At 54.0% G+C, this 14,771-nt stretch overlaps 2 protein-coding genes across 4 annotated transcripts in view; one reads left to right on the top strand and one right to left on the bottom strand.

Moving 5' to 3' along the window:
* The window catches only part of FAM110A (family with sequence similarity 110 member A), a 152,911-nt gene extending 143,288 nt beyond the window's left edge, over positions 1-9,623 (bottom strand). For 2 of the 3 annotated variants that reach the window (XR_007462103.1, XM_049651012.1), the window contains exon 1: positions 9,118-9,623. The gene's annotated coding sequence lies outside the window, so the exon portion shown is untranslated. Of the gene's footprint in view, positions 1-3,486; positions 3,773-9,117 lie in introns of those variants that run through there. The other variant, XM_049651013.1, reaches the window with a different exon arrangement.
* Positions 9,624-9,981: 358 nt separating this feature from the next.
* Positions 9,982-14,771, top strand: part of SRXN1 (sulfiredoxin 1) — a 4,966-nt gene continuing 176 nt past the window's right edge. Inside the window, exons 1-2 of the mRNA XM_049651008.1 lie at positions 9,982-10,214; positions 13,863-14,752. Coding sequence (XP_049506965.1) covers positions 9,993-10,214; positions 13,863-14,066 — 426 coding nt within the window. The 5' untranslated portion in view covers positions 9,982-9,992 and the 3' untranslated portion in view covers positions 14,067-14,752. The remainder of the gene's footprint in view (positions 10,215-13,862; positions 14,753-14,771) is intronic.

The raw sequence follows: 14,771 nt of genomic DNA, 5'->3' as shown, positions 1-14,771 counted from the left end.
GAGGAGGCATCTGAGAGGCAGCTGGATTTTTTTCTCTTTTTACATTTTTTTGTTACATATTCATCTTGTTTCATATTAATCTTGTTTATTGCAGCTGCATCTTTTCCACTCCATTTCCCTCCCCTTAGCGTGACCACCGTGTAGCTGCCGCCAGGGGTCACACACTCCAGAGGTCCTTTGGCATCCACAAGGTCCCAAGCATCCTCAGTCCTAAATACTCCTCAACAACTGGGGTCGAACACTCAAAAGATTTCAAGAGCCCGATCAATAGCATGAATGAAGCAGGTTGCTTTGATACATTAGGGAATACTGGAGCCTGTAAACTCACAGGAAAGACTGTGTCTCACCTTAAAGAATTGCAATCGAGTTAACTCTACCTGCCAAACAAATACAACTGTGAGCCAGAGCCAGATTTCTCTCTTGATAGCCGGTTTACAACCCCTTTACGGTTCCCCACTTCATCCCCTGCTGCTTTGGCCAGGGCGGGGTGGGGGAGGTTCTGGCCAGCCCTACTGATCACACCTGGGCAAGTACATGCATGCAGAAAGGTGGAACTTTGGCTCAGCAGGCAAAGTTACCCCAAGACAGTGAGCTGCCCCCAGGGCCAGTCAACTGTCATCAAGGGTGTTCAGGAATGTGTTGAACAGCCCATCCCTCCCCCTTGCCAGCTGCCTTGGTGAGCTTTCAAACTACAAACGTGTCCTCACCTTACCGAAAACTTCCCTGGGGACCACAACACCGTGCCACCTAACGCGAACCCCCAACGTGGACTCACTGAGAGGCAAGGCCATGTGCTTTGAGGGCTGGATGCCAGGCTGCAGGCTGGAACTCAGTCTCCCCTGGGGCCAGCTTTTGGGGTCCCTCCTTTTGTGGGCAGTACACTCAACTTTTATTACTGGTGCCTGTCTGCCTTTCCCTTCACATACCTCTGGACAAGTGGCTATAATCTGAGCAATGTGCTACATGTCTCCAGCAATGACAGCAGTTTGGGGATCCCCCCCCCCAACACACACACACAAAATCTCCAAAGGGGCTTTGAGGGGCCCAGGCACCTGTTGCCTTCCCTAACCAGCCACACATAGTCCTCTGTGACTGCATACTGCTTCTTTCTTTTTTAAATATTTATTTTTGAGAGAGACAGAGCACAAGCGGGGGAGGGGCAGAGCGAGAGGGAAACAACAGAATCCAAAGCAGGCCCCAGGCTCTGAGCTGTCAGCACAGAGCCTGATGTCAGGCTCCAACCCACAGGACTGTGAGCTCATGACCTGAGCCGAAATCAGACACTCAACTGACTGAGCCCCCCAGGAGCCCCCACACTGCTTCTAACCTGGGGTTGTGTCAGTTACATTTATTTCAGACCCAGGGAATAGAACCCACGCTAGACCCACATTTTACAAACATCTCATTCCCTGTATTAAATCCCCCTGAAGCAGAAAGTGGTTAACACAGGGAATTGCTGCTGACAGAACTGTTGGAAGGACCAAAGGGGAAGAGCCTTCAGCTGGACCCCCTAGAACATCTCCACAGAACCGGCCCACCAGGGGAGCAGCCACTTCCTCCAAAACCAGACAGGGATATCAGCAGTCTCACTGGAACTACTGAGTTCAAGAACACAGCACTATCGGTGTGACCCAAGGGCCAGGGGGCCGCTGCCACTGCCTTTAAAACGGTCTCCTGTCGGGGCGCCTGGGTGGCACAGTCGGTTAAGCGTCCGACTTCAGCCAGGTCATGATCTCACGGTCCGTGAGTTCGAGCCCCGCGTCAGGCTCTGTGCTGATGGCTCGGAGCCTGGGGCCTGTTTCCGATTCTGTGTCTCCCTCTCTCTCTGTCCCTCCCCCGTTCATGCTCTGTCTCTCTCTGTCCCAAAAATAAATAAACGTTTAAAAAATAAAAAAATAAAATAAAATAAAAATAAAACGGTCTCCTGTCTCCCACTGTGCTGGTGTCCCAACACTGGAACACTGTCACAGAAAACTTTGGGCCTCCATGACCATCTCGCCAGCAGCAAGAGACAAGGCAATAAGAAAATGGCCCCTGCCCACCTCTGCCATCCGAACTCCGCAGCGGGGCATCTAACTGGCGGAACCTAATTCACTGTCATTATCCTGGCTGCAAGGAAGTCTGAGAATGTAGTTTTTAACTCTCTAGCATGCAATACAGAAGGCGCCCCAAAGGGAGATGGGAATCGATGCTGATTCCCACTATCTAGATCCCGTCCTTCCCTCCTTGACTGGCAGCCATGCAATTTGGGACCTGACCATCAGCTTAAAGGGTGGTCCTGACCGGATAAAAAGTAATCTCACCCCCTAGGGGCTGATAAATGGGGAGGTGACTCAGTTCTGGCCAGTGAAACTTAAGGAGAGGCTCGCTGGAAGCTTTCAGGAAAGTCCGCTTCTCCCTCTCCTTTAAGAGAAAGGAAGCCAAGTCTCTCTTCTCCCTGGACATGAACGAGGAAGCTTATCATCTCGTGACCTTGAAGGGAACCAGCCTTAGCATGAAGCCCACCCCCTGGATGGCAAAGCGGAGAGACGAAAAAAGCCCATATCCCTGATGACACCAGGGAGCGCTGACAAAACGTCCCTGAAGCCCGCTCAGGATGCTGCCTCTGGACTTCGCGGTTTGTGACGGGAGTGTCTTTATTGTTGAAGTCCGTCAGCTCAGGCTTGCGCCGCTGTAGCCCTCAGCGCCTCAACTGCCAGAACAATCCATTCTGCTTTTCACAGTCCTCTCAGAGGAAGACCTCCGGGGCTCAGCTCTCCGGTCCTCCATCTAGCAACTTTGCAGGCGCTCGTATCCGCACCCAAGGAAGGAAACTCATTTCCTGTTCCTTCTTGTAAGGTTTGTGTTCCTCAGCGTTCTCTCCTAGGCTCTCCTCCTCTCACTGTACCCTCGGGGGGGGGGGGGGGGAAATGAGCTCATGACACCCATGGCCTCAGTTTCCACCCACAAGCAGATGTGCACATTCACATTTTCAATTCCAACCTCCTCTCTAAGCTGCAAACCCGTATCTGCCTGCAGGCCACCTCCACTCCCAATATCCCAACAGCACGCAGACCAGCCCAAGTCGGAGGCTGCGGTGTGGCTCTCCTCCAGGGTTCCCCACCTCTGTGGATGGCGCCAGCACCCATCCCATCTTGCAGCCAAAAGACTCAGAAGTCCCCTCTCCCACCTCTGTCTCCCCTGCCCTAGCATCTAATCTGTCACCAGCTTCCTCTCAATTTTCTCCATCCCCACCCTAGTCCACAGCTACCATCAACTCTTACCTGGACAATGGGACCAGCCTTCTCACTGGCCTCCCTGGATCCATTCTGCCTCCCCCACCTCCCTTCCTCTCCTCACAGCAGCCATAGGGTTCTTTTCAAAAATGAGGGATCTTTACTGATCATGTCACTACCACTCCCCCCACTTCTCTACTTAAAACACTTCAACGACATCCTGGGCGGGGGAGTGGAACGCGCTTAGGGTGACTTCTGAAGCCTTCCTTACCTGGCCTGGCTCTTCCAGTCATTCTAGCTGAATCTTCAACCATGTGGCCAGCTGCCTCCCTGCAGCAGTTTTGCTCTCTCCTGCCACAGGGCCTTTGCATAAGCGGTTCTCGCCACCAGTGACATACTCTATCTGAACTGCTGTCACTGCCACCCTCAGGAGTTAAGCCCCTTTTCATCCTTCATCTCCCAGCTGCATTGTCACTTCCTCAGGGGCCACATGCTCTTCATTTAGAGCACTTACCAGCAGTACACTTTTCCGTTAATCAGTGTGATTATTTGGTCATTATCTGTCTCCTCCACCAGACTATAAACTTCACGAGACTGAGAATGAAGTGTCTTTTTTGCTCATCATAAAATCCCCTAGGTCTAGCACAATGCCTAGCCGATAGCAGATGAACGACCAGTAATTATTTTTTAATGAACTACATACATTTAAGTCATAATCAATAAAGGCAGCTTATGCTTTAAAAAAAAAAAAAAAAGTCTCTGTCCCTCATGGTCATGGCTGATTGGTTCAAATGTGGGCATCTGGCTAGAATTTGGAAATTTCCTCTCTTTGCCTCTCTGAGTCATAAGACCTGCTAGCTACTTACCATTATCCCTTCTCGCTTTCCTTAGTAAGAGAACTCCAGTTTTAGCTGAGCACATTGCCACGCTGAATGCAGACTACATATCCCAGCTGCCCTTGCGGCCAGGGGTGGCCGTGAGACCACGTTCTGACCAAGCACATGCAAGGGAACGGATTATACGGAAGTTCCGAGACAGCCCCCTAAAAAGGAGGGGGTCATGACCTTTTGCCTTTCCACTTCTCTACCTCCTTCCAGGCTGACACTTGAACATCAATCTTTTTTTTTTTTTTCAACGTTTTTTATTTATTTTTGGGACAGAGAGAGACAGAGCATGAACGGGGGAGGGGCAGAGAGAGAGGGAGACACAGAATCGGAAACAGGCTCCAGGCTCCGAGCCATCAGCCCAGAGCCTGACGCGGGGCTCGAACTCACGGACCGCGAGATCGTGACCTGGCTGAAGTCGGACGCTTAACCGACTGCGCCACCCAGGCGCCCCTGAACATCAATCTTAATCCAGAAGGGCAATCTGAGAATAAAAGCCCTACTCTAAAAAGATGGAGTGGACAGATAGAAAGGGTCTGTGCCCCTAGTGGCCATGGGGCCACCAACCCAGCCCCAGATTTCCTATTTCCAGACTCTTTTCCATGAAAGGTTACACTTTTAGTGTTTTAAACCTCTCTCGTCTAAACCTTCTCTTATCAAAAGGTGGAGGTAATCCCTCTGTCCAGCGAGAGACAGAGAAAACATCTCCGAACCCACTTTTCTCTGAGGCCCGGCTTCACCCCACAGTCAAGGGAGCCAAGTGTCCCCATTTCCATTAAGCTAATTCACACTGGCTTTCATCACTTGCAAACAAGAATCTTGGCTAACACACTGAGACTAGTCTGGGAGTGCAAAAGCATGGAGAGACCTTCAAGATCTATTATTAATTTAAAATGTAATCAAACAGCTCATATTTATTGAGCACTTACAGTGTGTTGGGCACTGTTCTAAGGACTTTGCCCACGTCCTCTCTCTTCATTCTTCCAACAGCCTTACAAATTAGGTGACATGATTATGGCCATTTTGCAGGTTAGGAAACTGAGGCACAGACAGGGGACTGACTGGCCCAAGGTCACACATCGAGTAAGAGATGTGTAATTTTAACCCAGGCAACAGGAAGAACTATTGGGGATGACCTATGAAATTGCCCCTTTGCCCTAGTTTTGTGCCCCTCCCCCCACCAGTAGCAGAGCCTGAGATTCAAGTGCAGGCAGTGTCTTTGGGAGGTGATCCTAGGAACCCAGGGTGGGGGGGGTGGGGGGCGGGCAAGAGGAATAAGACAGAGAGTGTGTTAGTGAGGTCACTGCTACAACAACAGGGCTGGGTACTGCTGGTGTCTGCAAAGGGTCTGGAAAGTTCCAAATGGTCTGGAACACCTCTCACAATGTGCCCACCCATGACAATGGAAGGCTGGCTTTTGCCCCCCAGCTCCTGTCCCCAGCAGTGAACACCCTAACATCTCTGGCACGTGCTGGTGAATGAGCAAAGCTCCCGCAGGGATGGAACATGTAGACGACACAGGGAGCGTGGGCTGGGAAGCTGGCAGTGCTGGGTGAGTCCCGGCTTGCACAGAGCTTCCCCCCACAACTTCAGCTGAAATCCAAGGTGGGCCAAGAGCCCCTGACACTGACACTCAGGCCTTCACTTCCTCCCTTCCTCAGCAACAAACCTCACATCTGTCCAGACATCCACCCATCCCTGAGCCCCCCTGAGTGGCTCAAAGGAGGCTGACCTCAGGGGTGTGGCTGACTGGTCTCCTCTGGGCCAGTCCCGGTCACCCCAGTGGGTGACAGGCTCCAACACCCATGCTTAAGCAGCTCCCACATGGCATGTCTCTGGGGAACGTTATTAATCCTGACTCAAGCCAGCCGAACCAGACCCAAGAGAAAGGCTTTAACCCCATCATCGCTGGGGGAGGTTTCTCTCTCTTCTGGACGTGAACTGCTATGGACTGAGTGTGCGTTCCCCCCCCGAAATTCATATGTGGAAGCCTGATCTTCAGTGCGATGGCATGTGGAGGTGGGGTTTGGGGGCAGGCAGAGCCCTCATGAATGTGATGTGTGCCCTTGAGGGCAGAGGCTCAGAGAGCTCCCTCGCCCAGAACACAGCAAGAAGACAGCAGTCTGTGAACTGGGAAGGGGTTCACCCCTCCTCGATCTCAGACTTCCAGCTCCCAGCACTGTGGGAAATGAGCATTTATTGCTGTAGCCACCCAGTCTACGGTATTTTGGAATAATAGCTAAGTGAGAGCTGAGCTAAGACATAAGTGAAGAAGGAGCCTGTCCCCACGGGCACCAGCAGTCATTTTGTGACTATGAGAAGCGGTTAAGTGTGAAACTGTCCCAAGCCCCCAAGGAGATGCCCCGCAGGCACCGAAGCTGCAGGAGACAGAGGCCAACTTCCTGCCTAAAATAAGAACAGGAAACTCAAGGGTTGCTACAAACGACAAAGAGAAGACGGAGAGGAAAACAAGGGAGAGACAATGAGACCAAAGCAACATGGCAGGATCCTGTACACAGAAATGGACAAGCGCATTTCGGTGGGGGGGTGGGGGAGGGGATCTAAAATGCAATGTTCCTCTTATGGCACCAAAATCCTTTCATCTTCCCAAACATTCAGGAAAGTCCTCTGCATACCCAAACGCCTGGTGTATGAGACCAGAAATGGCAGAAATGTCCCATCTTCAGGCCACCCTCAACCAGGGAGGGACAGGAGTCAGTGAGCATATACTCAGCCCCCTGTCCCTCAGAGGGACAGTTCTGATGCACGATGCAGGACACTTCTTCAGAGAGTCCCTAGCAGGAGTGAGCCCTAGTTGCCCACCCAGTTAACCCGCTCATCAGCATATACCCTTTATTGGCATTTCTCCCTTCCCCACTACTTCCTGGCATTGCCTCCTACAGTAGATGTGTGTTCCAAAGATGGCCACAACAACACCTCCCACCCACAAGCTCTTTTAGAACCTTCCTATTCCTTCCATCAAGAGACAGTCTCTGTCCCCTTCCCTTCCCTTGAGCCGGGGTAGAGGGAGGACACTTGTGACAGCTCCTGCAAATAGAACACTGCAGGAAGAATGCTACATGACTTCCAAGACTAGATTGGAAAAGGCCATGAAGTTTCTGCCAGGTTCTCTTAGGACACTCACTCTTAGAAGCCAGCTATGAGGAAGCCCAGGCCCCATGGAGAGGCCCCATGGAGGTGTTCCGGCTGACAGGCAATACCGTCCAACAGATGTGTAAATGAAGTCGCCTCCAGATGATTCCAGCCGGAGCCATCAAGTCACTCCCCGCTGTTGAGTCACCTGGCTGATGGCCCAGACGTTGTAGAGAAGAGACAAGCAGTCCCCACCATGCCCCATCTGAGGACTTGACCCACAGAATCTGCGAGGATAGCAAAGTGGTGATTTTATGCCGCTGAATTTTGGAGCGGTTTGTTCTGCAGCAGTAGTAACTAGAACATTTCCCAAATAGACTACCTGCGCCCAGGCCTTGTCCCAGCGTCTACTTTTGGGAGAATCCAAAATGAAACACAAAGGTACTGTGTAGAGGCCAGCTCTCCGACTTCCGCCAATGAAGCTACGCCAATCGTGGCCATTGGGCATGGGCATGCGATACAACTCTTGCCAAAACGATAGGGGGAAAAGGCTCCTGGGCAGGGAAGACCAGTAAGGAATGGTTAGTAAAGCTTTCTTCACTCTCAAAAAGAAGCAACGAGGGACGTCCTAAGTTCTACCTTTGTTGTGTAGTGATGTGAGCGCTTTCAGCTACAGGAGCCTTCTGAGGACCGCAAGGGGCAAGTCAAGGATTAAAACCTAGGATCCAGAGGACGAAAACCGAAGAACCTGCTGCCCACAGTGGCCACACGGGGCCAATGCAGCGGACGCTTAGGCGAATTCTCACAATCCACACTCGTGACAGCTTTGGGCCACGGGCCGTTCACGACTTCAGGCCCGTCAGTAACCAACCCAGGCGGCAGCCTCCCCTCCCCACAGGACGCACCATCTCTGGTTTTCTCCAGGCAAGAGGGTGACTCTGCATTTCCCCCGTGCAGAGGCCAACCAGGGGAAGGAGGAGGAAAATCAAACCAGATAGGCCTGTCTGTCTGTCGCCAGGTCTGAGACCCACCCCGCCTCCTTGCTTGAGCTCAGGCTGCGACTGCGGCTGTGGAATGTCCTTCCTGCCCGCCTTTTCTTCAGCACTTTGCAGGCGCCAAGTACCTTTCTAAACACTTGGTGTGTTACTCTCATCTACTCTCCTGGCGAGCCAGAGAAGAAACTGAGGCAAGAGAAGGGGAGCTACCCTCCCCCACACACGCCACGTCACACAGTTTACCAGGTGGCAGAGCCACGATTCAAATGTGACCTCAGAGCCTACACCCTAAACTGTCACCTGCTTCTTCCCTCTCCCTCTCCAAGACCAAGCCCTTTTCCAGTCGGAATGCCTCGGCCACAGGGACCCTCTCCTGATGCTCTCAGTCAAATATGGCCTCCCCTTCAGCGCTCTGGGTGTTCACAATCTCGAACCAGTCACTTTCCTTGGTTACTGCTGTGTAAACACTGACTTACCCCCCACGCTGCCCTCCATTGGCCATTATCTCTAAGTGTTCCCACGATTTCCTCACAACCATTTTAAAAGAAGAGAACGCTGAGACTCAGAGAGGTTAAGCAACTTGCCTGAGACCACACAGCTAGGTAGTGATCAAATGGGGATCCAAACCCAAGCATATCTGGGCCAAAGTCCTAAGGTTGCCATAGATGGCTGATCAACACCTGGAATTTAAACCAGGAGCCTCTGCCTACCTCCCCCTGGCCTCGGAAAACAATGGGTGCTGAACCCGGACCAGAGGGGAGAGAGGACTTCGAAGGGGAGAGAGTGGGGCTGGCACTCAGCATATCTGGACCCAAGCCATCACCACCACCCCCTGCAGCCTCGTGTCCACATCCATAAACAGGTGTCGGTGGCCCTGTAAGTGGCCCCGGGGCTGCAGGCTCCGATGACTTTCGTTTCCAGCTGCCCTACCTTGGAAAAGCAGTGCAATAATTCTGGCCCCAACGCCTACATCGTAGTGGTGCAGCGAGGATGCGATGAGACAGTCCGCGTGTCTGGGGCAGTGCCCACACATTGTCAGCAGCATTCCAGAAGGCTCCTTGTGACAGTTACTTTGGCTGCACAGAGGCAGCCAGCAGTGAAGCACAAAATGCAATCTGGAGGGGCAGCCTGGAGCTGAACCCGGGCTCGGCCACGTTAACTGGCTCCACGACCTTGGGCAAATCATTTAAAGCTCGCCGCGCCTCAGTCTACTTATCTGTAGAAGGGGGATAATGGCCACACCTATCTGGCGGGGTTGTTTGGAGGCTTAAATAAGTTAATACACACGCAAAGCGTGCAGAAGAGTGTCTGCCGGCGCCAGCTTTCGTCCTTTGGCTCCTGTCGGTATTAGTATCACCTCCCTGGCCATTCCAGCAAAGGCTCCCACGGGGCCGGGGCAGCCGCGCACTGCGGCGTTTTGCCGACTCATCCTGGTTCCGCAGGTCCGGCCGCCCCCTCGTCCCCGCCCCCGCCCGCCACGAGCCTGAGTCACCCCGGCCGGCGCGTCAGCCGCGCCCCTCCCGCCGCCCCGCGACCTGCAGACTCACCCTGAGTCAGCCCGCCCGGGCGCTTCCACTCCGGGACGCGGCGCGGCGGAGGGGAGGCTGCGGGGCGCCCCCCGGCGGACAGCCCGAGGGCCGCGCGGGCCGCCGCGCGCCGGGAGCGGGGAGCGCGGGGCCGGACCACTGAGGGGCGGGGAGGCACGCTCTCGCCCCGGCGCCCGCCCCCGCCGCCCGCGCGGAGTGGTACGGCCCGGCCGGGGTTAAAGCCCGCGGGAGGCTGCGCGGCGGGCGGGCGGCGGCGCGATGGGGCTGCGAGCCGGAGGAGCGCTGGGCAGGGCGGGGGCCGGGGCCGGGGTCGGCCGGGGGGGCCCTGGGGGCCCCGGGCCGAGCGGCGGCGCGCAGGGCGGCAGCATCCACTCGGGCTGCATCGCCGCGGTGCACAACGTCCCTTTGCGCGTGCTTATCCGGCCACTGCCGTCCGTGCTGGACCCGGCTAAGGTGCAGAGCCTCGTGGACGCGATCCGGGTGAGGCCCCTGGGAGGCAGGCCGGCCGGCGGGAGGGTTCCGCAGGAGGGAGGTCGCCCCGGACGCGAGACGGGACCGGTTCCGGGCGCCGCCGGAGCTCAGCATTTGCTGTGTGACCTTGAGCAAGGGGCTGGGCCTCTCTGGGCCTCTGTTTCCTCACTCGGGCCAGCAGGAGATTGGACCAGATAACTAAAATAACGATCGCTGAGTCTATTTATAAAGATAGCACTTGCAGCCCCCGGGAGCTGTTTCTAGTGCTGTATCTAGTCAGGTGGATACTGTTCCTCTTTTATGGACGAGGAAACTGAGGCACCGGAGGATTTTTTTTTTTTTTTTAAGTAACTTGTCCAAGGTCAAGCGCTCTGAAAGTGGCACAGACTGACCCCGATGCCCCGCAGCATAGCCACCACACTCGCTGGAGTGAAGCCGTGCCGTCACGTTTGGCTGTCACAGTCGGTGGCTCTGGACATGTCATGTCTGCTGGGTGGGCCTTGTTTAAACTGGAACTGGGAGAGGACAGGGGTCAACCCCAGCATTGAGGGAGGGTGCTCAAGAATGGGGACAGGATCCCGGCAGGAACTTTGGGGGAGGGAGGGAAGAGTTGTGTCAGGTTAGGCCTGCATGGCATAGGTCATCTTACCCCATCATACCCTTGCCAGGTGACCTTGTGAGACCCCAAGGCCCCACCAGACACCTCCACAGCTCCTCACAATGGTGTTCAGACCTAGAGTTTGCACTACTGTTCCTTCTACCAGGAGCTGCTTCCCCCCAGATAGCCACAAAACCTGCCCCCTCTCTTGGTTCAGGCCTCAGCACCCCTTTCTCCACCCTGGCTAACAGAGCCCTGGCTTTCAAGTTCTCCCCTTATAAACCGAAGTATTTCTCCATAACGCACTTCTGTGCACCTAACTTATACATTTGTTTGTGTTTTATCGTCTGCCTTCCCCACCTCATGCACAGAAGCAGGGGCTTTGTCATATCTTGGCTGTTTCCTCACCAGTAGCATGGTGCCTGGCCGTTCGCGAAGGATCTAGCCATGTATGTGCTCTCCCACCCTGGGGCCTTTGCACGGGCTTTGATCCCTGCCGGAACTCGTCCATTTCTACTGTTTCTAATTCCTTCTTGCTCTCTAGGTCCCAGTGTTCAGTGTCTTCCCCGATGCCCCCTACTGGGTTAGTGGCCTCCTGTGGGCCCCCAGACACCTGCGTGCCCACCAGCATAGCTCTGATCCCACTGGGTTTTTATGGCCTGTTTAGACACCTGGCTTCCATGCTAGAAGCATATGCTCTGTGAGGGCAAGAACCAAGCCTGTCTTTGCTAACCACATGTATTCCTTTTCTTTGGCAACTGTAACACATTACCAGGAACTTAGTGGCTTAAAACAATACTAACCACATGTATTCCTTTTCTATGGCAACTGTAACAGATTACCAGGAACTTAGTGGCTTGAAACAATACAAATGTATTATTTCATAGTTCTGTAGTTTAAAAGTCCAAAATGGGGGGGAGGGAGGGGGCTCCTGGGTGGCTCAGTTGGTTAAGCGGCTGGTTGGTTTGGGCTCAGGTCATGACCTCCTGGTTTGTGAGTTTGAGCTCCACGTCGGGCTCCACCCTGACAGTGTGGAGCCTGCTTGGAATCTTCTTTCACTCTCCCTCTGTCTCTGCTCCTCTCCCATTCTGTCTTTCTCTCTCTCTCTCTCTCTCCCCCTCCCTCCCTCCCTCCAAATAAATAAATAAACTTTAAAAATAGTAAAAAATATATAAAAGTCCAAAATGGGTCTCGCTGGGCTAAAATCAAGGTGGCAGCAAGGCTGTATTCCTTCTGGAGGCTCTCAGGGAAAATCCCTCTCCTTGCCTTTCCCAGCTTCTAGAGGCCACCCACATCCTTTGGCTCATGGCTTCTTTCCACCATCTTCAAAGCCAGCACCATCAGACCTCCTCTTTTGCCTTTCTCTTCCACTCTCAAGGACGCCAGTGATTACATTCGGCCCATCTGGATAACCCAGAATAATCTCTCCATCTCAGGATCCTTAACTGCATTCCATGCGTAAAGCCCCTTTTGCCTTGTAAGGTAACATGTTCACGGGCTCCAGGAATTAGGACATGGACGTCTCGGGGGACTGTGATTCTGCCCACCCACCATCACACCTCCAGCACCTGGCCCATCCAGCACACTGCCCCTCATTAGTGCCCCACTGCCAGGCAGACTGTGCTCTATGCCTCACATGCACCAGCTCTGTGACTGTTCATCTGCAGCCCTATAGAGGGCCCACTCCCATTTTACAGATGAGGAATGATGCTCCAAGGGGCAAGGCTACTTGCTCTGGGTCCGCTAGCTGCTCAGGGGAGACTCTGAAATTCAAACTCAGGTTTTTTGGGGTTCCAGAGTCCCAACCTGTAACCCCTGGGCATTACTGCTTACAAATCATTTGTGGAATAAAGGTATCAATAAATCTGTCAAATAAGCATAAAAAAAAGAGAACCCATGGGCGCTGTCTAATGTGGTCTCCCCACTGTGCCCCGTCCTTCGACCCCACCCCAGGCTCTCCCTACTCACAGGACCACTGCTCTGCACTGGCTGCTCGGGGCCCTAACAGAAAGTCAACTAAGGTTCTCTTCTTTCTCTTCTCCTTACATCACCCCGTGCATCTCAGATCTGCCCCCATGTCCCAAACCTGTCCTCCTCTCCCCGTCCAGCGTCTTTCGCTGGACGCCTGCTAAGGCCTCACCTCCGTCTCGCCTGCTCTTGACTTTGCCCACCCCGCCGAGCCTGCTCTCTCATGACAGCTTCCTAGAATGGTCATCAAATCACATCACCCTCCGCTGTTTAAAACGCTCCAGGGCCTACCCACTGCTCTTAGAAACAAACCTGCCCAGTCTGGCTCCTGCTGACCTTTCTGACCTGTTGTACCCTTGACCTCGTGTCCACTCTGATCACACTGGCCTCCTTGCCCATGCCTCCAACACAGTGAACTTGTTCTGGCCTTTTGCATTTGCTGTTCCCTCTAAAACGTCCCTATTTGATAGATGGGACAGCTGAGGCACAGACGTTAGTTGTCCAAGATCACATAGCAGTTAAGTAGCAGAGCTGAGATTTGAGCCTGGGCCTAGGCAGTCGGGCCCTGATTCTAAACTATTGCACCTGTCTCTCTTCCCAAGCTGGCTCCTCTGTGTTCGATGTCTGCTCCCTTGTCACCTCAGAGAGGCCCCGTGGCCACCCACGACCTGTGTCACCGTCCTCCTAGCAATCCATCACGCCAACACTCACTTTTCCCTTCCATCCGCCCCACGGGACTGGAGCCCCATGAAGGCAGGGGCCGTGTCCATCCCATTCTGGCTGTACCTTTTTCCCAGAGTCTAGAACAGGGCCCAACAGATCGCGTGTCTGTGGCATAATAATAAACACAAGTGTTTAACAACCTGGTCTCTAGCAGGGGGGAAAGCCCTGACTCGTGGCACCGGCTCGTTTCCCTGATGTAAACCACTGTGGCTGATTTTCAAGCTATCGAGCAGCTCCCCAAATTGCCGAGTATTTAACAGTTGGCTCTCACCATCCAGCGTGAGCACCCTGTAGGAGCTCGACAGCGTCTCCTCTGCAAACCACCAAGTGCTGTGCCGTGTTCACTGACCCTGTACCCTCTTCTCCAGGAGGATCCCGACAGCGTCCCCCCTATCGACGTCCTCTGGATCAAAGGGGCCCAGGGTGGCGACTATTTCTACTCCTTTGGCGGCTGCCATCGCTACGCAGCCTATCGGCAGCTGCAGCGAGAGACGATCCCCGCCAAGCTCGTCCAGTCCACCCTCTCGGACCTCAGGGTGTACCTGGGCGCTTCCACACCAGACTTACAATAGCAGCCGCCGTGGCCTCTGCCAGCCCTGCGAAGGTCCCAGAAGACACACTTGGCCTCCAGCGGGCTGGGCCATGCAGAAAGCGTACAGGGGTGCCTCTCCATGCCTGAGGGGGAGGTCTGACTCTGAGCACCTGTTCCACTCGCTGCAAGGCCTTGGACTCCTTCCTGAACAGCGTGGGAGCCCCAGATCCCGCTGCTGTGAAAATGGGGTCCTATCTTTGACCTCGAGGTATTTTTGAGAGAATGGGATGGAAAAGAAGATGGGTTTGGAGAGCTACAGACTCCTGGCTCCAGAGTCCCAAGGACAAGGATCCTTCTGCATTGTTGTCTGTGTAGTTCCCAGTATGCGGGATACATTCGGCTGCGAGTAGACGAAAGCCTAGGCTGCAGTGGTTTCAACAAAGAGAGGTTCGTCCACAGAGCATGAATTCTGGAGACAGGCGGTATGGGTGCAGGACCCCAGAGAAGGTAGAGCTCACCTCTCTGTGATTCCTTTTGGCCTCTCCCTTATTGCTTGTTACCTCATGGTCCAAGATGGCAGCTGTACCTCCAGGAATCATGGCTGCGTTCGAAGAAGAAAGGTGCGGGGGAGGAGGAAGGGCCAAGCCCACTCTCAACTTCTATCATAAAGTCAAACCTTTTTCGGAGGCCTATTTCCTGTTCTATCCCCCTGCATCTTTCCGTTAGGTCTCCTTGGCCCAAACCG

Source organism: Panthera uncia (genome assembly GCF_023721935.1).
Source record: "Panthera uncia isolate 11264 chromosome A3 unlocalized genomic scaffold, Puncia_PCG_1.0 HiC_scaffold_11, whole genome shotgun sequence".
In the NCBI taxonomy this organism is placed as follows: domain Eukaryota; kingdom Metazoa; phylum Chordata; class Mammalia; order Carnivora; family Felidae; genus Panthera; species Panthera uncia.
The sequence above is the reverse complement of the archived record's forward strand: the minus strand, read 5'-3'. Positions and strand labels throughout refer to the sequence as shown.